Source organism: Ursus maritimus, unplaced genomic scaffold (assembly GCF_017311325.1).
Source record: "Ursus maritimus isolate PB19 unplaced genomic scaffold, ASM1731132v1 scaffold_22, whole genome shotgun sequence".
NCBI classification, from domain to species: domain Eukaryota; kingdom Metazoa; phylum Chordata; class Mammalia; order Carnivora; family Ursidae; genus Ursus; species Ursus maritimus.
This window is the reverse complement of record NW_024424675.1, coordinates 10009484-10035722: the sequence shown is the minus strand read 5'-3', so window position 1 is coordinate 10035722 and position 26239 is coordinate 10009484. Positions and strand designations below refer to the sequence as shown.

The 26239-nt window shown below is 35.8% G+C and overlaps 1 protein-coding gene across 3 annotated transcripts in view; it reads left to right on the top strand.

Moving 5' to 3' along the window:
- MACROD2 (mono-ADP ribosylhydrolase 2) overlaps positions 1 to 26239 on the top strand; it is a 1912358-nt gene that overhangs the window by 60386 nt on the left and 1825733 nt on the right. For all 3 annotated transcript variants that reach the window (XM_040637968.1, XM_040637967.1, XM_040637966.1), the window contains exon 3: positions 6626 to 6733. In XM_040637968.1, coding sequence (XP_040493902.1) covers positions 6626 to 6733 — 108 coding nt within the window. The remainder of the gene's footprint in view (positions 1 to 6625; positions 6734 to 26239) is intronic.

Sequence of the window (26239 nt, the reverse complement as noted above, 5' to 3'; positions counted from 1 at the left end):
AAATGTTCACTTTTCATTTAAGTTGCACAAGTGAGTTATAGCTTTGCATGTGATAATGTAGTCTATTATCATGTACTTTACTATGTGGATTTTGCCCCTTATAGAACAAAACAGGTCCTCTTAAACATAAAAATATTCGGTAATCAATTGGTCAGTGAATTCCGTATTTGTTGTATGTTTATCAAATATCTGTCTCTGTGTTAGACCCTGTAAAATCTTTACTATTATTATTATTTATTATTATTATTATTATTTTGAGAGAGAGATATAGTGGGGTTGGGAGGATGGACAGAGGGAGAGTGAGAGAGAGAGAGAATGTTAAGCAGACCAAGCCCAGTGCTGAGTCCGAGGCAGGGCTTGATCTTCTGACCCTGAGATCATGACCTGAGCCAAAATCAAGAGTCGGACACTTAACTGACTGAGCCATCCAGGTGCCTCAACCCTGTAAAATCTTTTTTTTTTCTTTTAAAGATTTTATTTATTTATTTGGCAGAGAGAGACAGCCAGCGAGAGAGGGAACACAAGCAGGGGTAGTGGGAGAGGAAGAAGCAGGCTCCTAGCGGAGAAGCCTGATGTGGGGCTCGATCCCAGAACGCTGGGATCACTCCCTGAGCCGAAGGCAGACGCTTAATGACTGCGCCACCCAGGCACCCCCCAACCCTGTAAAATCTTGATATAAGTCAGTAATTAGGTATTAGTTCTGCACCCCAGAAATCTTACATAAATGATCACTGTATAATATTTGAAAGCCTAGTCTTTAAAATTTGTTCCATTTTTGTGGAACTGCAAAATACCAAAATGCCAACATTTTAAAACATTTTTGTGTCAGAGACAAATACAAAAACACAGTGATTTCAAAATTTCAAAAAGAAATTTACCCAAGATCCACAGTTACAAACATCTTAGTCATAAACGTGTGTATCTATATACATGTAACTGAAACCAGATTTTATAGAACAGTACTTTTCATTACTACATGCTTTTTGCTTCCCCTCCTCCTCCTCTTCCTTCCCATATCAGTTAGCTTTGCTGTGCAAACTCTTCCAAAACAAACTCTTCCATAATTTAGTGGATGAAAGCAACATTCTTTTTATTATGGCTCTTCAGTCTCTGGTTAACCAGGAGGTTCTATAGTTAGCAGGTGGGTTGGCTGGAGCTAGATGGTTCTGGATGGTCTTACTTATCTGGCTGGCAGTTGTCAGGCTGGTTGCCCTAGGGAACCTCATCTGAGATAACTTGTCTCTGTTCTAAGTGGCCACTTATTCTCTGATAGACTTGCCTAGACTTTGTCAGTAGTCTTGGCATAGAATAGAGAATTTAGAAATAGATCTCAGTATATATAAGATTACTTAATGTAGTTGGTTTAATGGAATAAGAAAAGTATGTGGGTTTTTGTTTTTTTCTTTGTTATTACTATTTTAATAATGTGTGGGGAAACGAATCAGTTACATGGGACTGGATGGACTAACGAAGAATGATTATGATTTTTACCGTTATTGTTTTGGAACATTGCTCTTCTTTAATGTTTTATTTAAGGAACCCTTTTTTATCTTAAACTATCTGTAACTCATGACAATTTAGTAGATTATACTTTTGTAAAAAGAAATGAAATGTTTATCCTTTCTCCCTATCTGATCTCTCCAGAATTCAGAAACTCTATTGAGTATTCTTATTTTCATGACAATAAAATTATTTATGTAAGTTCAATAAGAATCTGTCTTCCTTGTAATGGGACATAATTGGAAAAATTGATTATATAGGCTTTGACTGGAATGTCATATTTGAGAATGATGCATAGAATAAGATTATCAGATAGTTGTAGGGAACTAAGTTTGACTTTATAGAGCCAATGCTTACAAACTCTTTTTGGAAAAACCAGGCTTCTACCTGGTATACAGTGTTCCCAACCTTACAAATGAGTAAAGAAGGTCACTTCCTGGCAAGCCCAGGAACTTTAGGCTATTTTGGCGACCTTGAGAAGAGGAATTCACCCAAATCTATTGGAATTATAGGCTAAATTTGGTGATGAGTTCTAGGTTTGGCTTCTTAGCCTCAAGAGGATTTTAAAAGTCTAAACTGAGATTCTCTACAAAAAGTTCCAGCAAACCAAACTTGAAAGTCTCAAGTGGTCAATTACCATTCTTGCTGTACTTATATAAATAATTAGGCCAAATCTAATGAGACCAGACTTATTTTGTAAATAAGATTAAAAAGGGGGGGGGGTGACTCTAGAGAGACATTTTATGCTTCAGTGAAAAACTGTTGTGCATCCTTGTTTGTGTGTTATTAAATTCTAGTCCTGTTCATTGTCTTGCACATTTTATCAGTCCTTCTAGTTTCCTCCTCCAATGTCTGGCTACAGCTTTCCAAAGTATTTCCAGTTTTTCTCTCCACCACCTGATTTGGCATCATTGAGAACTAAAACTGCCCTTTTTCCTGAAGCCCTGCAAGCTGAAACTGGATGATTTGATACAAACTTCAAAGAGGTCACCTCAATGGATCATGTATGGGTATCCTTCATGTCTGCTGCTATGTGGGCCATTCAGAAAGCTCAGTGGAACACCTGATGCATCACCAAGGACATTCAAATTGCAAAAGACGCTTTGAGCCCATCTTCTAGAAATCATCTCGACTGTCTTCCCAGTGGACTGAAAAAACTAGGTTTCTCATCTGCTTCAACCATTAATCTTTTTCTTTTTCTTTTTATAGAAATTCCCCTCATTAAATGTTTGACTACTCATACTATCTAGCAAATATCCTCCACTACCAACTCTCAACTAATGTTTCTGCTGGTCCTTAATGAACAAAAGGCAACCTAATGAGAAATGGACTTACATTATTCAAAGAAAGAAGAACATGTCTTCTTTCCTTGAATAAGAGGAAAGACTGAAAAAGTCTTTCTCCTTAACCAAACTTTAGTCAGGTTCCACTAAGCTTTTTTCTTGATAAGGCCAGATGTTTGCTAGATCGACATAGTCCAGTTTTAGTAAGATTTCTGCTAAATCATTTTAGATAGAATTCCCACCCTCAGTATCGATCAAATTCCACATCCCCTCCCATACTCCAGGTGATGTCATCATCCTAGATTGCCTTTAGCAAGAATCCTTAATCTGTTCAATCAGAATCTTCCCCTGCCTCCTGTTTTTCTTCTTAATAATTTTCCTTCCATTGATTCCCATTCCTTGATTATAAATCCCCACTGTCTTTGCTGTATTGGGAATTGAGCCTGATTCTATACTGAGATCTCTTTTCCCCAATTGCAGTAGTTCCAGAATAAAATCTGTTTTTACCACTTTACCGTCTAGCCCTTTTGTTGTTGTTTTTGCTTGTTTTACAATATAAATAGTATGCAGTCTAGAAGAACAATTACTATCGTATGTGTACACTGACAAATATTTCAACTTGCAGTTGAATGAAGCCAATTGTGCGCAAAATGTGAATTAGTGCTTTGTGTATGTACATATAGGATGTCCATGAGGGAGCAATGCTTGACCATTTCCATTTTCTAACCCAGGGTATAGGAAAAGATACATTGAGAGTGCCGATCAAACACCCTTGTGTGAGAAGGAAAGCAGTGCATTGCCGTTCAAATAAGAGAAATAGCCTCTGGTGGTAATTTATATTGTTGTGTCTGCAGAGAGTAGGCAGTGGTCAAAGTCTGCTGTTTGGTTTTGGCACATTGCTGAAGGAAATACTGATAATTATTAATATTCTCAAATTATAGCTTTTAATTACATTTATGCCTTTTTCATAACCATGTGAGAAATTGGGCAGCAAGTGTATGTCTGGCTGTGAGGAAAAAGGATGCTCATGTGAATTTTTTTTCTTAAAGATTTTATTTATTTATTTGACAGAGAGAGAGACAGCCAGCAAGAGAGGGAACACAAGCAGGGGGAGTGGGAGAGGAAGAAGCAGGCTCCCAGTGGAGCAGGGAGCCCAATGCGGGGCTCGATCCCAGGACCCTGGGATCAGGCCCTGAGCCGAAGGCAGACGCTTAACGACTGAGCCACCCAGGCACCCCAGGATGCTCATGTGAATTTTTAAAATAAGAGAGAAAGAGATAAAAATATTTCTTCAGTGATGCTGATGATTCTAATAAGACCATTTTGAGTAACTTATTTGAATGACATGTCACAGCAGTCTATTTATTCAATATGTTGAATTTGCTTGAACTTTTAGTTTAGGCTCAAAATAACCCATTTTTAAAATTTGCAGATAAGAGATTAGAATTTCTTTGTGGTATAAATAGCTTAAACTTTGAGTCTTTCCAATACCATTCTTTGATAATTTCTTTATGTTTGGAGACAGAAATACATGATTTGTTCTCACTTATGTTAAAAAGTCACATTACTACAAATACAATATTACATAATGCTTCATGAGAAAATGAAAATGAATGAACTAAATCCAACTTGAAGAAGGATATGAAATCTATCTAGCTTTGTATCCCAGGCTGGAAAGTCAAACTTTATGTTTTCTTTTGTGATATTCCTATCAATTTAATGCCTGATGGAGTTCTGAAACTCATTACTCAGAAGTCTTTATAATTTCTAGGCTTAAAAATAGTCCAAATATCCAGATTTTTTTTTTCAAACCAAACAAATATTTATTGTCATTTAACAATCTTTAATTGGGAATCAGGACTTTCTAATTTGGTAAAAATAGTAAGAATAGACACTGGATGTGGAACTCAAGGTCTTCTGGCTCAAAGTCTTTGTCATTGGGACAGGCATTGACAGCTTGGTTAGAACATAAAATCTGGTCTCTTTCACTGATGGGAGTAATAATAATAATAATAATAATAATAATAATACATGTAATGATACATCTTTCAAAATAATATCATTTGAAATATTCCTTAACTACTGTGGTACTCTGAATATAGATGCTATAATAGTTTGTCACCTTTGTAAAATCTTTGTTAAAAAAAATGGTAGTGTTTGTTGAGAGCTTACTGTGGAGCAAACATTATTCTAAGGGTAGTGAACTCATGTTAACTGGGAAGGAGCCAGTAGTTTATAGACTGAGGCATGGAGAAAATAAATAACTTTTCAGATGCCACCCAGTTGTTAACTGGCTGACCAAGATTTGAACAGAGTCAGTCTGGTAGGAAAGTCTGTGGTCTTTGCCATTACCTGACAAAGGCAGACAGTACCAGTACTGTAGGAGCCCTTGAGGTGGTTTTTTATTTTGAGGTCTTCGAACATCTTTCTCTACTCTTTTAGCATACAATTTTCCCACATTATTCTCCTCTTCCTTATTATTATTACTGCTTCTACTGCCAAAACCAATGGGCATTTTGATTAGAATCCTTTAAGGAGAGAGGTGATTACAAAGAAGGGAATGCTTTGGAGGCAGAAAAAGGAAAGATCAGTTTTGTGGGCACAGATCATATCCGTGGTCTTGGCCAATTTTTTTCTGTGGTTATTGGGGCCCAAAGACAATATTGGTGACTTGTGACCTATCACCTCCCATCTCTCAGATACTTAAAAATTAAATGCTCATTTAAGAGTGTCTTAGTGAATTAATAGCATTATCTTCCCCCTTGAAAGATTTGCACAGTCATAAATACTTTAAAAAGTTTAGGTTTATAAATCAACCTTCCTAGAGGTATATTAAAAAGCTTTTTATGTATATTAATATATATTTTAAAACATTGATTTTGTACAGCTTTGTTTAATGTCTTAACATTACTACTTGTTAAAAATGAATGAAACTCAAATTATAGTATTGCCATAAAACATTGGAAAATATGTCAAGTTGTAGAATGTAATGTTTTGGTTTGTTTTCAGTATACAAGCTTGCTGGCTGTTGTGTGCAGGGCAGAGCTTTTCTCTTTTAAATTTAGCAGCGCCCTCTACAGTGAAAGGTTAATACGATTTGATAAGAAAAGTAGTTTCATCCATTCAAATATATTTTTTAAAGATTTTATTTATTTATTTGACACAGAGAGAGAGAGCACAGCAAAGGGGACCGGCAGGCCGAGGGAGAGGGAGAAGCAGACTCCCTGCTGATCGGGGAGCCCAATATGGGGGGATCATGACCTCGAAGGCAGACACTTAACCGACTGAACCACCCAGGCACCCCACCCATTCAAGTATTCTTGATCCATCCCATTTTGAGGGACATTTGTTACTTAGGAGTAGCAAAGTTACGAAGAAGTAGCTGAACCTACATGTTTTTGCTCTGAGTGAATATGTTTTTCAAAGATGACGTTAGGTAACTAGAACGAAATAGAAATAAGCTTGTTTACTGTGAAAATTTATTTTGTCTTGGTGATTGTACATCTTTTTCTTATCTTCTTATGAAACTAGTGGTACATAATTTTATTTTAAATTTGATATTTTCATAATAATAATAGTAATAATAATAATAAACATTGAGTTTTTTGTTGACCAATATAACATGTCTTAATTTATTGAATGCCTATTATATATGTGATACTGCATTTGTATTGAGGAATACATAATAAATAGAGACTAAGCCACAGCCCTGGTACTAACACATTTATTTCCACTTGTCTAATATACCAGGTTGTGACTCATATTGGCTCTTGTATCAAAATTGTCTTTATTAAATAAATTTAACTATTACTATTGATATATATTCCTTTTTTTTATTACAGAAGAAAATACTCAGGAAACATCACAGGTGAAGAAAAGCTTGAGTGAAAAAGTTTCTCTCTATAGAGGTGACATCACATTGCTAGAGGTAGATGCTATAGTCAATGCGGGTGAGTACTTGATTTTTTTGTGTGTGATGTATTTGTTACACAAGTATTATTTTAAAATATTTTTCATAAACAGGAATATAAGTATTTTAGAAAAAGATGTCCTTCCTGGTATAGAAATACCTTATGTACTTCCCTTCTGGATTAGAAACACTGAGGATTTATTTTATGTCTGTGTTGCAGTTAATTTGTTAACTCATGGTATCCATGCTAAATTGAGACTAGGGTACTGCGCCACTGGAAAAGTGGTAGATTGTTGCAGAAAGTTCTTCAGAAAGAACTTCAGAAGCTCTATTATTGCTGGTTTCATGCTTGAGTTAATAATTGGCCAACATAAAAAACAAATTCATCAAGGTTTGTCTTTCTTTTGAAGAGGTGGTAAAGAGATGATTGAACACCAGAAAAAAGTAAAATGGAAAGTAATTATTTCTGCGATTTCCAAATCACAGTTTTTTGGTTGCTACTTTTCATGTGTGATATGAAATGCTTTAATTATTTTAACAACCAATTAGGTAATTCTTACGTTTGAACATTGAGGAAATTAGCAGTGTTATTTATGGTAGCATCTCCTATATATTTTATTATGTGGCTGTATATCAAGAAATACATAGTAGTTGTGATTCTATAAAAATAAGTATCAATAATAAGAGGATATTTAATTATTTTAATTTGTGTTTTATAAAGGTAGGTTTTTTTCAGGTGGAAAATGCCAAATAAAAACAAATTTGGACTTAGGGAAGGAGAGGCTTTATTCAAAAAGATTATTACAGTAAGGAGAATAGAACTATCCTAATATGAGGAGGAAGAATATAGCAATGGAAAGAATATTGCAATAGGAAGAAACACTTCTATGATGAGATCTATAAGCATCTCAAAGGCCAACCAGAAAGGGTCTTTTCTTTCATAGGGAGGAGTAAACAGGGTAAAACGAATTGTGTGTGGGGTACTGGGATGAGTTGGTGGCAAGATTGGAGATTTGATCAGGGAATATTCTTCCCTGAGGTCATCTGATTCTTGGGAGGGGTCATTCAAGAGGAGTTTTCACCTTCCATTGCTCAGGGGTGGGTCAAAGTCTAGGGACTTGGAAGAGGGAAAAAAGCCTGACTAAAGTTTGGTCAATTCCAGTTAACAGCCATTGACCAGCCAGAATGGTCAATGGGGACAAACAGTTCAGCTAATCATTTATGAGTGAAAGAATGGGAATTTGGAGGATCTGTGTCTTGGCCTTGTCATAGTTTACAAGAGGACATCTATGAGTTTTATCTAAGTCATATGGGGAAGACTTCTTTGCTATAAGCTGTTTCCTGGAACACAAAAGGGTAAGGGGTAATTTTTTGGCAGTCCCTGTTTTCCAGAAGTACAGGATTCATGTGAAGTCCAACATTGTCTCAAGGTTTCCTTTGGTGATGAAAAAATTCACATAGGATAGTAGGAGCATGCCTTGGTGGGTGAACAGAAGGGTCTCCTGGAGAACTGGAACATTAATGTGGCATAGTTTTGGTGATCCTGGAGGAAATCTGGAAGCCTAGTCAGCTTGTTAACTCCTGTAGAATTGGCTATCGGTTGCTTTGTACTGTATTTGCTTTGCCATACTCAGAGCTGTTTTTCTCTTTCTCTTCTTCTGATGCCTCTGTAATTCCTTTCTCATCTGTTGACTCTCTAAAATGCAAAACTCTTCATGAGAGGGGATCTGTCTTGGTCATTTAATCTCCTCCCAATGTGAATCACTTCTTTTGGACAGAATTCCAACCTCATATCACCTCATAGGCTACAAGTCTCTCTCCCTTATAGCTAGTCTCTGTGTGCTGTTCATTTGTGGCACTGGGTGTCAAGATGCTTTTCTCTGATCTGTGGGACCTCTGGAGAAGACACGCCCTTAAAAAGAATCTCATGAACTCCTCTCCAGTACAGAGGTTTAATAAGATCACTGTAGTTATTAAGTCATTAATGATTTGTTATGCCCTAAATTCTATAAACATGTGAGCTTTAATTTAAAAAAAATTTTTTTAAAGCTTTTATGTATATATAACACCAGCCTTCCTGTATGTCGTAATTTCTAGCCGTGGATCCTAGTTCTGCTCCGTGGAATACAATTAATGATATGTATTTCCTTCTTAAATACCTGAAGATCACTGTCCTGAGTTTTCTCTTTCTTGTTATTAACATAACATTGAATTTGCCAGGTTAGCGCACTTAATAATAGCAGTAATTATAGTCTTTCTTGGGTTTTGCCAACTGTATACCTATGTATCACTCCCTTAAGGCTATAGACTGGTGTCTTTTCCATCTTTTTGTTACCTTCCAAAGCAATGTCATGCCATTATGTTCTTAATAAACACTTGATACTATATATGTGTTAGACTGAACCATGTGCTCCAAAGCACCTCTAACCAATAGCACATTTAGCATTGAGGACTTGACATAGTGAATCAGTGTGGCTCTGATTTAAAAAATGATTTATTTGATCAATAAATAAAATAGTTATGGGATAATTTTTGTTGAAATAGAATAAAATGGAAATACGGAAATGTCACTAATGAGAAAATATACCATCACTATTTTGATTCTTGTCCTTGCCTGTATGCGTAATTTTTTCACAGCTGCCACATTGTGTACGAGCGTTTGTTGAATTAATCTGAAGGCAGGCAGCAACTTTCACTCACTCCCAAAAACCATTTGGCACCTTTAGCTCACCTCTCTGGCTGAGATTATATTATAATTTGGACATGTTCTACATCTCACAAGGACAACCTCATCAGGAAGTTCCTGGGTATATGGAAGAAAGATGCCAAATGTACAGTGTAATGACTCTATTTACAGCTTTCTGCTGTGCAGTTTGTTTGCCTGGTGTGTAAGGAGAGGAACAGCTGTTAATCTTTCAAGTGAACAAGGCAACATGGCAGGAGACTCCAGAGCTGCCTCTAGTGAGAGGGGAATGAGAGGCAGTGCCCCCAGTCATGGTGCCAAAGCAGCTCAGACATCACTTTCTATCAAACTTCTAAAGTTCTCTTTCCATACCCATGTTAATATTACTACATTGGAACACCTGGGCTTACTTGCCATGAATGAAATGATTTGATTTTTTTTTTTAAAGATTTTATTTATTTATTTGACAGAGATAGAGACAGCCAGCGAGAGAGGGAACACAAGCAGGGGGAGTGGGAGAGGAAGAAGCAGGCTCATAGCAGAGGAGCCTGATGTGGGGCTCGATCCCACAACGCCGGGATCACGCCCTGAGGCCGAAGGCAGACGCTTAACCGCTGTGCCACCCAGGCGCCCCTGATTTTTAAACTTTTTGCTAATAAAATACTTTATGGACTTGCTTGGATTTCTTTAAATGTGACCCAGGATGAGCCTCCTATGTAATTTTTATTCTTCTCCATAGGAAATAATACATATTTGGTATATTTTAATAAAACAGATTTTATAGGTAGTAGGGTGTATAAGGCAGTAGCACAGGGTTTAGAGTTAGGCAGACCCAAATTCAAAGTCAGGTTCTCATACCCAGGGCCATTTTTCATTTAAACTTTTTATGTTGAAATAATGATAGGAAATTACAAAGATAGTACAAAGAGTCCTATGTACCTTTCACCTTCACCTGTGTAAGCCTCCCCCAGTGGTGACATCATATAGCTGTAGTACAATATCAAAACCAGGAAATTGACATTGGTATATTATTATTAACTAGACCGTAGACCTTATTCATTTCTCACTGTTTTTTAACCTGCATTTGTGTGTTTGTGTCTATAGTTCTCTGTAGTTTTATCCCATATACAGATTCATGGTTATCACCGTAATCAAGATACAGAACTGTTCAATTATCCTGAAAAGAATTCCCTTTGTAGTGGTACCGGTCTCTTTTGCCCTCCTCTCCTTGCACCCCCGCCCCCATTCTTCATCTCTATAGTTTTGTCATTTTTAAGAATGTTATATCAATGGAATCATACAACATGTAACCTTTTGAGGTTGATGTTTTTCACTAAACATAAAGCCCTTGAGGTCCATTCAGATTGTTGCATGTATCAGTAGTTAATTCCTTTTTATTGCTGAGTCGTAGTCCCTTGCATGGACATACCAAAGTTTGTCCAACCATCCACCCACTGAAGGACTTCTGGCCTTTCTTCAGTATTTTGCCATAACCAATAGAGCTGCTATAAAAATTCATGTACAGGTTTTTGTATGTAGCAGTGTATAGGATGATCTGTTACTGTGACTAGGTCCTTGTATAATTTTGTATTAAGGCTGTTGGTCAAAGCGTTTTGGGTTTTCTGGAGCTTGGGGGAGAATACATTCATCTAATTTATGGTTAGTATTATATCATTAGAGACAATTTTACTTGTACTGTAATCACAGAAAAATACTTTGTTGGCAGTATAATTGTTATCATTTGTGGATTGTGGGCTGTATAATGAAAAAGTTGGTTAACTCTCCAACTCTAATGGACTGTCTTTGGCCAAAGATTAATTCAGTTTGCCATAAATAGGATTTTTAAAGTGGAAAATGTGGAAGGTTGATTTGTTTATTTTAGTTTTTCCTGTCCCTACCCCAGCATGTGAAGGAGAGGTACGTTTACATTGTGGTTAATCAAGGAGGGGTTGGAGTCAGATCAATCATTATTTTAAATGTGTCTCTTCAACTTCCTGATAAAATGACTTTCAGTAAATTATTTAACCTTTTTGAGCCTTAGTTTGTTCATTGGTAAAATGGAGATAATAATAGGTCCTGCTTCTCAGGGCTGTTGCGAAAATCAAAAGAGATAATGTATACAAAGCACTTCACATAGTAGTGCCTAGTACATAGACACACTTGGTAAATGCTGGCAGAATTATACTGCTTAGTTATAAATCAGAAAACTGATTTTTTAAAATGAATGTCACAAGGTAACTATGCATGTTTTTCAAGTCTTATGCACATATAGATATTACCAACTAAATGGGTTGGTCCTATGTGTTCACAGCTTTAGCTGCTATACTATTTACTTGAATTTTTTTTCCAGGAAAAGTTGTCCCGATTCTGAGGCTCTATGTTAAATGCCAAGTTTCTATAACATTGTTGGTAATTTTTATGAGCTAATGGCCCAGAAGAATTATTTTAGTTTTCTTTAGTGATGTGTTTTTACTGTAATAATTGTGAATGTCATAATTGTGTCAAAAATTGAGATAGTGACATGATTGGATAGCTAATAATTTAATAGCTGGGTATAATTTAATTAAAAGAAAAGTTGATGTAGGGGCGCCTGGGTAGCGCAGTCGTTAGGCGTCTGCCTTCGGCTCAGGGCATGATCCCGCTGGGAGCCTGCTTCTTCCTCTCCCACTCCCCCTGCTTGTGTTCCCTCTCTCGCTGGCTGCCCCTCTCTCTGTCAAATAAATAAATAAAATCTTAAAAAAAAAGTTGATGTAGAATATCTGAATATCTTCATAGGTAAATCAGGTACTGGGACTGCATATAATGGGATAAATTTTACTTTATAGAAGTTTGCTTAAATATTCACCAGCACTTGCTTAAAGTAAATGTTATTGTTACATATTCATTTAGTAAAACCTAAATAAGGCATATTTGAAATTAGATTCCAAATCATCAAGAAAATAGGTTCATTTACTCTGAGAAATATTTTAGGACAATTGACAGCAATTGCTTGATTCAATATAAATTTCATCTCTACTAGCAAAGTCCTTAAGTTTTATTCTTTATTGAATTTCTGTATTATAAGTTTTTCTTTTAACATTTTGTTGGGCAATAATAGACACAAACACACACACATTAAGTGTATAGCTCAATGAAAATCCATCCAGATCAAAAAGCAGAACATTACCAGTACCTTGGAAGAGCCCTTGGAACACCCTAATATTTTGTAGTGAATACAGGATAGTATATTTACTGTCCTCTCTTCTAGAGCATAGATCAATTTTATCTTTTTTTGTATTTTATATAAATGGTACCATATGATATATTTTCTTCAATATTTGGCTCTTTTAGCTCACCATTATGAATGTAAGATTGATCTATATTGTTGTATACAGATACAGATCATTTGTTATTGTTATGTGATATTTCATTTTATGAATAGGCCACAATTTATCTATCCAATCTACTATTGATGGGCATTTCAGTAAATTCCAGTTTGCGATTATTAGTACTTTAACAAACATTCTAACATATTTGTGTGTGTGTGTGTGTGTGTGTTTGTGACTAGATTATCTATATATAGGCAAAGGGGAAAGAATTACTGTATATCACTCTCTCCCTTCACTTCCCCTTCTGTGCTGAAAAGTTTCAAAATCACCACTGTGGATAGCTGTCATTTGGCCAACCTGTGAGATATGTTTGAATAGATGGGTGAGGGAAGAACTATTTTTTGAGATGAATTCTCAACAGTGTTCAAGTGTGAGCTTCCAGCTCTAAGGATCTCGGTATGTTCTCAGAAAAATACCGAGACAGAAAATAGAATTTCTGAGGGATACTGGGAAAAGGAGATTTAAATAAATCTAACAACCATCACCATTCCTCAACAGGAAGATGTAGGAATGTTAAAGATGTCAAAACTCCTGAAATAACCTAAATTTCTAATAAAAATTCCATTGATATTTCTGGGATTTTGTTCTGATGGTAGTCATTTTTGATTTTTTTTTATTTTGAAATTGACAAAATAATTCTAAAATATATCCAGTAGAATAAAAGGATGAGATTTGCCAAGAAATACCTGAAAAGGCAGACAAATGGCAGAGGTTGGGGAAGAGTCATACAATCCCAAATTAAAGTACATATGTGAAAGTTGTAATAATTAAAAAATATACATCACTATCTCACACCTTTCATGAATATAAATTCTATATGGAGTTTAATATAAATTAAAGAAACCATTTAAAAGGCAGAAGAAAAATATAAGGGATTTTGTGTTTTAGCTTTGGTGGGAAAAATCATTCTGAATTCAATACCAGAGAAAGAGATCAATAAGACAAAGACTGAAGAATTTGATAACATAAATATTCTTGAATGTTTCAGGAGAAAGTTGTACCATAAATATACTTGAGGGGTGCCTGGGTGGCTCAGTCATTAAGCATCTGCCTTCGGCTCAGGGTGTGATCCCAGAGTCCTGGGATGGAGCCCCACATCAGGCTCCTCCACTGGGAGCCTGCTTCTTCCTCTCCCACTACCCCTGCCTGTGTTCTCTCTCTCGCTGGCTGTCTCTCTCTCTGTCAAATAAATAAATAAAATCTTTAAATTGAATATTAAATGTCAAATTGGAAAGAAATATTAGCAACATATATGACAAAGGTTTACTGTTATAATCATCATCATCATCATCATCATCATCATCATCTTTCCTCAATTAAAAAATGACAAATGTCTAATAGAAAACCTGGTTAGGAATATGAACATGAAACTCTAAAAAAGAAAACATGGAGGGGCACTTGGGTGGCTCAGTTGGTTAAGCATTCAACTCTTGACTTCAGCTCAGGTCATGATCTCAGGGTCCTGGGATTGGGCCTTGTGTTGTCTGCTTGTCCTTCTCCTTCTGCTCCTCACCTGCTTGTGCTCTCTGTCTCTCTAAATAAATAAATAAAATCTTTGAAAATAAATTAAAAATTAAAAAAAACATGGAAATGCCTAATAAATATAAGAAAAAAGTAATACTCTGAGGATGCAGTGAAAGGATAAATGAAAAAAAAGTCTTGTGATGTGAATCATCATTTTTTATTTTAGTTCTGCATCCTGACATAGTTTTTGAGATATTTCTATTCTTCAACTTATCACTGCTTTGTTTTTCAGATCTACAGAGTTTTTTTCTTTCTTTCTGAATTTATGGAATCAGACTAAACATTAAATCCTCCAAGGAATTAAAAGATAATTTTCAAAAGGAGATATTGCCAAGTGAGAATGGATGGCTGTCAATAAATTCCCTTCTGAGTTGTCATCTATATTTGACCCCTGCTATACTTTTAGGGGAATAACCCTAGGAATTAAATAGTAACATAGTCCTTAAAGGACCTAAGAGACTAAAATTAAAAAAAAAAAAATCAGGGAGAGAGTGGCAGTGGCTGATTGGGCATTTGTTCCTTGTTTTCAGATATTTCTTTCCTCTGAAAATTTTTCAGTGCACTTAGGAAAACTTATAGTTTGTTTGTCACACCTACTGGTCAACTGGATTTTAAAAAACATTAAAGATTTTGTTGGGTCTGATTACAAAAGGAACATACTTTAATATTTTAAACAGGGAAATATAAAATATAAAGAATAAAACATAATTTTTCATTTCAGTGTTTATGTTTCAGATTCTTTTCATTTGGTAGATTTTGAATTTTACAAAATACTGCTTAATTTTTTTGTTTTCTAAATGTGATCATTTTTATATGTCATCTTAAAAAGCTGCATTATATTCACACACATGAGTATTAATTTATTTAACTATTCTCTCAATGTTGGAAATTTAGATTGTTTCAAGTTTTTTACTGTTATAAACAGGCTGAGGCAAACATCCTAGCAGATGAATCTTTGTAAAAATCTTTGATTACTCCCTTGGAATAAATTCTTTGAAGTGAAATAATGGGAGTATCAAGTTTTTATTTATTTTATTTATTAACTTTTTTGGGGGTATGAAAGTTTTTCTACTTTGATGGATGTAACCAAATAGGTCTGTGGACAGGTTAAATGAATTTATATCTCTCAAGTTATGAGTATGAATTTAACACTAAGTTTGATGACTTTTTAAAAAAATCTATGCCTTAAAATTGTATTTCATTGTTTTAATTTCCATTTCTTTGAAGACAAGGGCCATGGTTTTTGGTATTACCTTCTGAAATAGAAAGCAGGATTTTACCTATATGGTTTTATTGGCACCGATGAGGTACAAGTAACTTACTCGTGGTAGTCAGGAGACATTGGGTGAGGTTGTTCGGTTAGAGGCCTGATGAGAAGAGTACTGAGTGTTTCTAAAATGAGATACCCAGTAGCTTAAGTTCAGTGCCACTGCTTCTCTTCCAGAAATTCAAGATGGTAGGGTCAGAGATAGGCATTGAAGTTCCCTAAAATAACTGTCATTGTAAGTAGTACCTAGCATCTTGCTTAGCACTTGACACTGCGGATGGTTTGTGGTATGGCTTTGGTTCTTAGAGGTCATCAAGTATAGTTTCTCTGAAACTTGGAGCCTTTATTCTAGGCAAGAGAATATCAGAGCCCACCCCTGGGGCTAGAATGGGTGGAGTTTCATAGGTGCCATATAAGCCAGAACACTCAGGTTTTGTAAAGAGAGTCTTGACATTTAGAAAGCATCCCCAGCTTCAGAAACTGGACTCAACCTTCTCAATGCTACTTTCCATGTGGATTGAGCAAATTGAACTGAGACTGTGGAGGATGGAACCAGTCCCCTGGGAGCATAAGCAGCTGTGCTTACATTAGGAGGAGGGGCATGGGGAAGTGGATTCTAATTCAACTGGTAGTAAACAATAAATACAAATACCCTCTGCCATAGTTTAATTCTTATAATTGCACGACTTGTCAGAAGTTGGTTACAGTTAAATCTAAGTAAGAGCTGAACTTTATAATGGTGCTAAATAACATTTCATGAGGCCTAGAGGCTATCTAATGCTCATATGCAACTTTATTTGGAATTCTCTGTGCTCTTTTTCTTTTTGAAATTATACAGTAAAATTTAAATTTTTTTGGTACACTCCATTAATTTTAACTAAACGAAATGTATATTTTGTTACATATACAAGTCAACTTAATTTCTGTAAAATTACTTCATAAAATGGGCAGAAGATATGAACAGACACTTTTCCAGTGAAGACATACAAATGGCTAACAGACACATGAAAACATGTTCAAAATCATTAGCCATCAGGGAAATTCAAATCAAAACCACACTGAGATACCACCTTACGCCAGTTAGAATGGCAAAAATTGACAAGGCAAGAAACAACAATTGTTGGAGAGGATGTGGAGAAAGGGGATCCCTACTACATTGTTGGTGGGAATGCAAGTTGGTACAGCCACTCTGGAAAACAGTGTGGAGGTCCCTTAAAAAGTTAAAAATTGAGCTACCCTATGATCCAGCCATTGTACTACTGGGTATTTACCCCAAAGATACAGACGTAGTGAAGAGAAGGGCCATATGCACCCCAATGTTCATAGCAGCATTGTCCACGATAGCTAAATCGTGGAAGGAGCCGAGATGCCCTTCAACAGATGACTGGATTAAGAAGATGTGGTCCATATATACAATAGAATATTACTCACCTATCAAAAAGAACAATTTCTCAACATTTGCTGCAACATGGATGGCACTGGAGGAGATAATGCTAAGTGAAATAAGTCAAGCAGAGAAAGACAATTATCATATGGTTTCTCTCATCTATGGAACATAAGAACTAGGAAGATCGGTAGGAGAAGAAAGGGATAAAGAAAGGGGGGATAATCAGAAGGGGGAATGAAGCACGAGAGACTATGGACCCTGAGAAACAAACTGAGGGCTTCGGGGGGGGGGATGGAATAGGCTGGTGATGGGTGTTGGGGAGGGCACGTATTGCACGGTGCACTGGGTGTTATACGCAACTAATGAATCATCGAACTTTACATCAAAAACCAGGATGTACTGTATGGTGGCTAACATAATATAATAAAAAATATTTTAAAAAATTACTTCTTTGTGACTTTTGGGGAGCTTCTACTTATGGGCTCAAAAGCATCTACATGATATTCATTCTGTTCTTTTGCCTCAATGCAATTGTAGTCATTTGGCTATTAGCTTACTTAACTTTTCTTCAATTAAGAAAAATTTCTCCAGTCATTAATTCATATAAAATTAGGCTTCATAAGTAATATTGAAGAAAGCTAGCTTATCAGTAGAAAGTAGACATCCTCATATTTGAATGAAATATAAACCTATTAAACTTCAATTTCAGAGAACTTAATGATTTTTATTAACTTTGTGTTTGGTGAATAGTCCCTTTATGAAGTAAATTCTATATACTTAAAAAGGAAAAAGTCAATGCTTGGTACTTGAGTAGGAAGAATATTCTTATTTATAGTTCAGATTTGGTACATTTTGATTGACAAGTGGTTTATTAAACTTGTTATATAAAGAAAGATTCTGGCCATTTTGATAAGAAAGAAAGGTTGAGAATTATTTTTCAACGTTCTTAACTGCTTTAGCTTTCTCATTATAGCAGCCAATGTTTGCTTTAAAATAGGGACAGAAATAAACATTTTATTTTGGCATTTTATCACACGCTTTTTCACTACTCCTTTCATTCTTGTAATTGTTTGAAGAAACAGATTTATGGCATGAAATTTCCCAGGCTTCTTTTGACCTTGAGGTATAATCTAATTTGCTTTGTTAAGTTTTAATTTTATGACACATCACATCTCTGTTGTATCTAAAATTAAACTTCAGGGTAGAGGTATATTTTTCCACATTGGGATTGTGAACAGAATAAATTACCAGAGAATTATGTTTAAATGAATGTGTAAGTATAGGAATGTTGACTAGGCTAGCTACACCTCCCCACATAAACAGCTTGTTAATGTGCAATCAGTCACTGGAGTTGCCATGAACTTGGAGCTTAATGAACAGGTGGAGAAAGAGGATGAATTCCAATCCAAAATGGATCTGACAGTTTATCAGGCAATTTCACTGATCCCTAATCCATTTTGCTTGGCAACTTAATTTATCACACAGTTAGAATTTTCATCCCATGGGTTTCCAGGTGGAAATTAATTCAGAAACATGTCCAGTCCATGGGGTTTAAGAGACCTGCTTAAGCTTTGTGAGGACATTTAGAAATAAGTTATTTTAAGTGCATAAAATAGGTTTCCCTTATGATTTTATTTGTGTTTAAGTCCTTAAAATGTGTGGATGGTGCTACCATTTGATAGTATATCGTGACAGTGAATTAAGATTTATTTGCTTATGTAAGAAAATTTCTAGGTTAAATAGACAAATTGTTAATTTTAATTCATTGGTGAAATAACTAATAAGTGTGTTAAATAATCCTGTGAATATAATTCTGTCTTTACATATAGAAAAATTACTGATCTTAATGTGTTCGAAAGCATACATAGCAAGAAATAATGAGCAAAAGAAATTATTTCTTTAAAGCTCACAACTTTACATCCTCCGGATACTTACAAGTTCTCTAATCAGATTAATTTATGGCTTATTATTTAAAAATATCTGTTAAAGCAATATTCTTTCAGTAAGAAAAAGATGCAACCTGCATTTCGTAAGTCACACTCTGACTCTGCTTAGGATTTGCAAGGATCAGCCTCATTAATTGGGCTTGGCTTAGGACCTGGCTATGGTTTAAAATAACCTCAAAGTCTTTCTTCACTTTTTGAAAACTTGATTTATAGTACATAGAAAGTTAAATTGAATATTGATCCTTGAAAAGCAAATGTGTCCTGTAAAAATGACGGAACAAAAGAACACAATAAAAGATGATAGAGTGATTGATTGTCCACAGCCTAGGGACAGGAGCTGCCTCCTCACATGTCATCTTCTCTAGGCATGTGTGGCTCTGATAGGGTGATGGGGATGAAGTGTTAGAGGAGATTAGTTGCACCCTAGCATGAACTGTTACATTTTATAAGAAGATTGAGGAAGGCTGGTAACAAATCATTTCTAAGAAGGAATTTGAGGAATGAGGAATAGAACACAAGATCAGTAAGATCTATGATATAACTCCAGGAGGGGACACCAGGGAATTCCTTATAATTTCTCAAGCCCTGTAGCACATTCAAAAAGAATTTAAGTCAGTGAAAAATAATCAGGATGACAGAAAACCTCAAACTGGCATAATGGTGTCATTGATTGGATGTGTCAGGCAAATTGTGACTATCATTCTTATGACCAGGCTGATTAAAGTAATATCTTCATAATCTAGAGGGGCTCAGTATTGGATCATCCTGGCACCTTTCCCAAATCCCCTTTCTGAGTCTTTGGCATTTTTCCCCGGAACATATTGCAAACCTGTGCCTTGTCATTTTAGAAACTGGACTTTCATTTTTAAATTTAGGAGAAAATGGTCACTGAGTCCAGTATTAGTTTTGGGGAATCAAACCAAAAGAAAAAAAATCTGCAGGGCATTGTTTGGCTTTATTCTTCTTTTTTACAAGACTAATGATTGCAATAAGCTCTTGTGGGCATCAGAATCACCCAGAAGCTTGTTTTAAATGCTGTTTCCCAGCCTCCAGTACCCCAGGATTCAGATTCAGTGGGTCTAGGAGGTGCTCTTGGAATCTCCATATAACAGGCATCCTGATGTAGAGGTTCTGTTGGGAATCATTTCCATAAATGATGGGGCTTAGAGCATGTCAAGAAAGGTCCATGCATTTGCTCTCTGGTACTCTTTTTCAGACATTTTTGAAATCTTCTTTCTTCAGGGCTTTCACAGATATGTGTTGGAAAGAGCTGTATCTCCCTGTTTTCTTAAAGCAGCTGGGCTTTAATACTTACTTTTCCCTTTTCTTCCTGTTCCTTTCCTCCTTATTTTCAACTTCTTATATCCTTTTCTTCCTTCCTTCCTTCCTTCCTTCCTTCCTTCCTTCCTTCCTTCCTTCCTTCTTTTTTTTTTTTTTTAAAGATTGTATTTATTTGACGGAGAGAGACACAGTGAGAAAGGGAACACAAGCAGGGGGAGTGGGAGAGGGAGAAGCAGGCTTCCCACTGAGCAGGGAGCCCCATGCGGGGCTCGATCCCAGGACCCTGGGATCATGACCTGAGCCAAAGGCAGACGCTTAATGACTGAGCCACCCAGGCGCCCCCCTTCCTTCCTTCTTTCTAATGCATATTGTGTTAAAATTTGTGCCTAATTTTCTGCCAGACATTGGGATGATAGTCTTTGTTCTAAAGGACCTTATATTTTCCAGGAAGATACATATATACGTAAGCAACTATATGATGGAGGACTAATGACAAGTGGCACTGAAGAAATATGAATCAAATGCCAGGGAAGGAGTCATTATTGTGAGTGTGGATATCAGGAAAGACTTTATAGGTATGATGGTAAAGCATTGAGGAGAGTAGCATTTCGGTAGGCATAAAGATAAGAAATTGCATGAAAAAAGACCCCAGCCATGAGAAAGTCTGGCCTTTTGAAGAAATGGTACATTGGTCTAAGCTTTGTTTGTGATGCTGGAAATATCACTGGATAAGGAGTAAGGAGACTGGGGCTCAAATGTTGGTGTGGGCCTAATAAATTGAGATTTGGTGACTTCTAGTGTATGTCCATATGTGTCTTTTTCTTACTTTACTGGTTCTAGTCTTTGGTTTATCTTTCTGCACAGCTGACTTGTCTCAAAGGAGAGTGTATACTGTTCCCTGTGGTATCTTTCTGGACTATCTCTGATTCATCACCACACCAAGAATCCATCACTGAATCAGTTGGGGAATCAGTAGAATTTAGTGGTTGTGGTAGGCTGAAAAACAGACCCCTCCCCCCAAAGACACCCACCTCCTAAATCCCTGGAATTTATGAATATTACCTTAGATGGCTGGTGTAATTAAGTTAAAGATCTTGAGATTTTACTATATACATTGGAGAAGGCAATGTGAAGATGGAGCCGAGAGAGATCTGAAGATGCTAGCCTTGAAGATTGGAGTGGTATGGCAATACAGAAGAAATGCTGGCTGCCACCAGGAGCTGAAAGAGGCAAGGAGTTTCTCCCTGTTGTCTCCAGAGGGAGGGCAGCCTTTCTGACACCTTGGTTTCTGCCCAGGGAAACTGCTTTTGGACTTCTGGTCTCCAGACTCTGAGAAGATACATGTGTATTGTTTTAGACCATGTAGTTTGTGGCAAATTTTTTAATAGCAGCTCCAGGAAACTAATAGTTAAGAGGTTGGGCTCTGAAGTTGGAAAGATAGGGATCTTATTTTTGGTGTGATCTTAAACAGTTCCTCAGATCTCTAATGTTTATAAAGTAGCTTTGAGGAGGAAATGACCTAACATGTATATGGTTTCGGTTCCTGATACATTTCGTAAATTATTTAATAAATATTAAATATGGTAGGGATCGTGATGATGACAGTGGTAATCCGAAAAATATAAAACAAAAGAGGAGGAAACCCAAATGGATCCATTGTGCTTTATGACATTTCTAATTTAATAAACTGCTGACTATATTACTTCTGAGTAATTAAGTGTTACTCTTACTCTTACTGTGTAAATGGCAGATAATAAAATGTCCACTAAGAAGCCATTTAGTGAAACGTGAGCATCCTGTAACAAAAAATCCTCAAGTTGGATTTATGTTCCATTAGGAAGACAGTGAGAGATCTTGTCTTTTGGGTGAGGGTTTTTTTGTTTTTTTCCTTTTCTTTTTTTGTTTAACTTGTAGTTCTTCAGATAGCCTGCAGCTTGGAGGGAGATACCTTATGATTGAAAAACTTTTTTGGTAGCTAGTAGAGGTGATCTCAGTGAAGAATCAATTTGGTCACTATTGCTTTTAATTCTTCTAATAGTTCCAGGAGTTTGAGTTGAAATTGAGACTTATATCTTTCTTCAGTGCTACATGTAGCCACTCATGATAAGTATAGAAATAAAGATCAGAAAAAAAAGGTAAAATAAAATACAACATAGAAATAAGCGTATTGTAGTGATCCTGATTTTTCTTTATGAAAATTGAGATCCAATAAATAAATTTGTGTTGGAATTATCAGGCTTTCAAACATTATTCTTCAAGCATGAAACAGCCACCCTGTTAGTAAGCCAAGATATTAGATTTGTAGATTTACTGAGTCATATGGGTAGGCATTGACTAGATCGCTTTGCATTGTGATAGAACTGATGTCATTTAAGAATCAGGTTGGTCTGATTTGTGAGTCTTGGGAAAACAGTTGCTTGGCAGCGGTGACAGACAGATCTTCTCCCTGCTGCCATCAGTGCACTTGAGGCAGTGAGCTGTTTAACTCATTCCGTCACACTGAGGCTTCTACCCATGAAGTGAACCATTATTTAGAGAATTTTGTCTTCTTGGGAATTATTAAAATACAATTACCAAATATAATCTCACTATAGTGTTTCGTCAGATCAAGAGCTTTTTTGGGGGCAAAGACTGTTATCCATGTATGTATCTCCAATGCCTTCCACTATGGCCCATTGTTAGTGCTCAGGAGATGCTTGTAGAACTAATGAATGGTTGAGTATGTTGCTTCCTATAATCGGGGCTTTTAGTTAGAATGATGGTAAATAGACTCAGACATCGAATGTTTTCTTTTTTCTATCAGTTAGCAAGACTCCCTCAAATGGTGGATTTTTTAAATTTTTTAATGTGATTTTTTTTTCTTTTTATTTAAAATTTCTTTGGAAGCACAAATGATATAAACATAATAATGTAAATAAAATAAGAGGAGAGGTGCCAGGGTGGTACAGTCAGCTAAGGTCCGACTATTGGTTTTGGCTCAGGTTGTGATCTCAGGGTTGTGAGATCGGGCCCCGTGTCAGGCTCCATGCTCAGTGGGGAGTCTGCTTAAGACTCTCTGTCCCTCTCCCCCTGCCTCCCCCCCACCCCGTGCTCTCTTTCTCTAAAATAAATACATCTTTAAAAAATATTTTAAAAAATTAAATAAGAGGAAATAAATTATCACTTATACTACTTTCTAGAAAACTGTGATTTTTTTCCCTATTTGTTTTGATGTATTTATACATATTTAGGGGGGCATATTTTTTATTAGAACCCAGATTTATTTTGGTACACAGAGTTTTCCACTTAATATGAAAAATTTTCATATAGTTTCATACAGTTCATAATTATGATTTTAAATGGCTACATAATATATGCTCTACTTCCTTTTCTACTTCCCTCCATACCCCTATCTGCTTTGTCTTTCTAGTGAATTCCACTTAGTTTTCAAGGCCTGGTTCAATGATCCCTTTATTTCTCTTGACTTTTGTGATCCTAATATTTTGCACAGATATTGACTGTAAAACTTTTGATATTATATAACTTTTTTTTTTTTACAAAAATTATGAGAAATGAGGTACATCAGAGCATGGATTACACAATTCTGTGTCTTGATGACTCACTCAGTGATGGTCACGTAGTAGGCACTCAACAAATACTTGTAGAATGCAGATATCATTCTAGGGCCTGTGAAGGGAAGGATGAAGAAGACAGTCTCTGGATTTGATGCTCAAAGTGGAAATTGCTATTCTAGAGTTGTGTCTATGGTACTAGGAAAACCCAGAGGAGGCTGGCATATTCATGTCATTGCTTTTTCTTTCTTATGAATTTTTTTCGGGGGACTGTATTTCCAGGAATGGTATTCCTAAGCCAAGGAGTATTAACAACTATATGGTTTTTGATTTTTCTCATCAAATTATTTTCCAGAAAATTCTGTTCCTTCATGGGCCTTGTTTGCCCATGTTATTTTCTCATATACGTTTGGTATCTCGAAATATATTTTTCACCTAATTGTATAATTTCCTTACATAATAGAGGTAGGCAGAATTCTAAGATGTTGCTCAAGATTTTTCGTATTCCCTCCCCCAGTATACATGCTCCAAGTAATTACTGGGACTGTAAATTTGATAGATTTTACTCTCATGGTTAGGTTATATTATTTGGTACAATTGACATTAAGAAAGGGAGATTATCAGGATGGGTCTGACCCTACGTAGCAGTTAAGACCACATTAGCCCTTTATTTTTTAATTTTCATTATTTTTCCCCCTACATTAGCCCTTTAAAAACAGTCTTCTCTGGCTGGTAATAATAGAGGAAATCAGAAAATTTAAAAACATGAGGATTCATGACACCTTTGCTGGATTGGGAGGCCACATGGAAAGGAACTAGACTTGAAATACTCAAATGCTCAGCCTCTAGTTGCGAGAGTGACTCCTGGCTGACAGCCAGCAAGGAAACAGGGGCCTGGGTCCTACCTTCGTGAGGTATTAAATTCTGTCAACAAGAGTGAGCTTGGAAGAAGATTTTTCTCAAGTTTTAGGCTATAACTCAGCTCCACCAATACCTTAATTTCAGGCTTGTGATACCTGGTCACACTGTGTCTGTATTTCTGGTCTACAGAAATGTGAGCTAATTAAATGGTGTTGTTTTAAGCTGCTAAGTTTGTGGTGATTTTTTTAGGCAGCTATAGAAAATGAATATGATAATATGTTAATCATTTATGATATTTACTATATGTATCTTTTGGCTTGTTGTGAGTTTTGCTTATAAAAAAGTTTTGCTTTTTATATAATTGAATCTGTTGAACTTTTTCTTGATTTCTAGAATTTCTTCAAGTTTTAGAAGGTGTTATATAGGATGGTATGTGTAGGCTTCTCAGAGGATTTGAGTCTGAGTCTCAAGTGATATATTTCATTGGACTCTGTTACTGGTATCCTTTTTGCTTAACAATTTATAATATTGATTTCTGAACATTGACTCTTTCCACTGCTGATTAGCTAAAGATAAACAGAAATTTTTCTTTGGAAAAATTGGTATTTTTCTCACTAAAACATTTCTTTTGACATTTGAATAGAACTTTTTAATATAACATTAAAACTAGTGAGGCCTAACAATGGAGGGCAGCTCCCTAGAACTACGTCATTAGCCCTTCCTTTTGCCATCATTCTTGGCAAGAGAAAGCTTCTCCAAACTTTTTCTTTTCATTCTACCCTTCTTCCAAATTGCAAATTCTCTGAATGGCCTAGATCTGGTCTAGTGCCTATTATTGCCAGTGTTCTGATCTAGAATGGACTTATATAAGAGGCTTCAGGGGATGAGTTTACAGTTTTCTCCCATGAGTCTAGTATCAAACTCAAAGGATGGTTATAAACAACAATTTGATTATTGTGATTTTTAACACCCATCCATATTACTGATCATTGTTGATGCTTTAGGTATATCTATAACATTCCTAGACTGATGTTAAAAACATCCTAAACAAGGGAATTCTTTACCATTGTAGATGCATTTGTTCTTTCAACATAAATATATTAAGGACCTATTATGGGCCAGCTCTGCAGGCCTTGTTATTTTTTTGCCTTTTCCATTTGAAACTCATATGTCAAATGGCCCATGCTAAGGAAATCTTCAGTGTTGGAAAGAAAAGTACATATAGTCATTCTACTTGGCTGACCTCATAGAAAGACTTGGGTTTTATACTAGTAGTTATGTAAACTTAGGAGTATTTTGATTTTTATAATGTAAATGTATGATAATTTGTTCACATGTGAGATTATTTCTATTAGGGTTTAGTTTAAGTATTGAAATGAAAATTAGAAGCATGAAAATGGGAAAACTCTAATTAGATTCCTGTCAGGGGTACACAGTCATTTTGTATGGATTAAGAGGTTAGAAAGTGATCCTGTCATACAGTGTCATATAATTTTATTTTTATTTTATTATTTTTTTAATAATAATATTTTTTATTATATTATGTTAGTCATATAATTTTAAAGTTTGAAAGGAATTGAAAGATTATCCACGCCAGGTGCATTATGTTACAGATGGGGAAACTGAGGCCTAGAGAAAGGAAATAACATTTTCAAGGGTGTGAACATACAGGCTATAT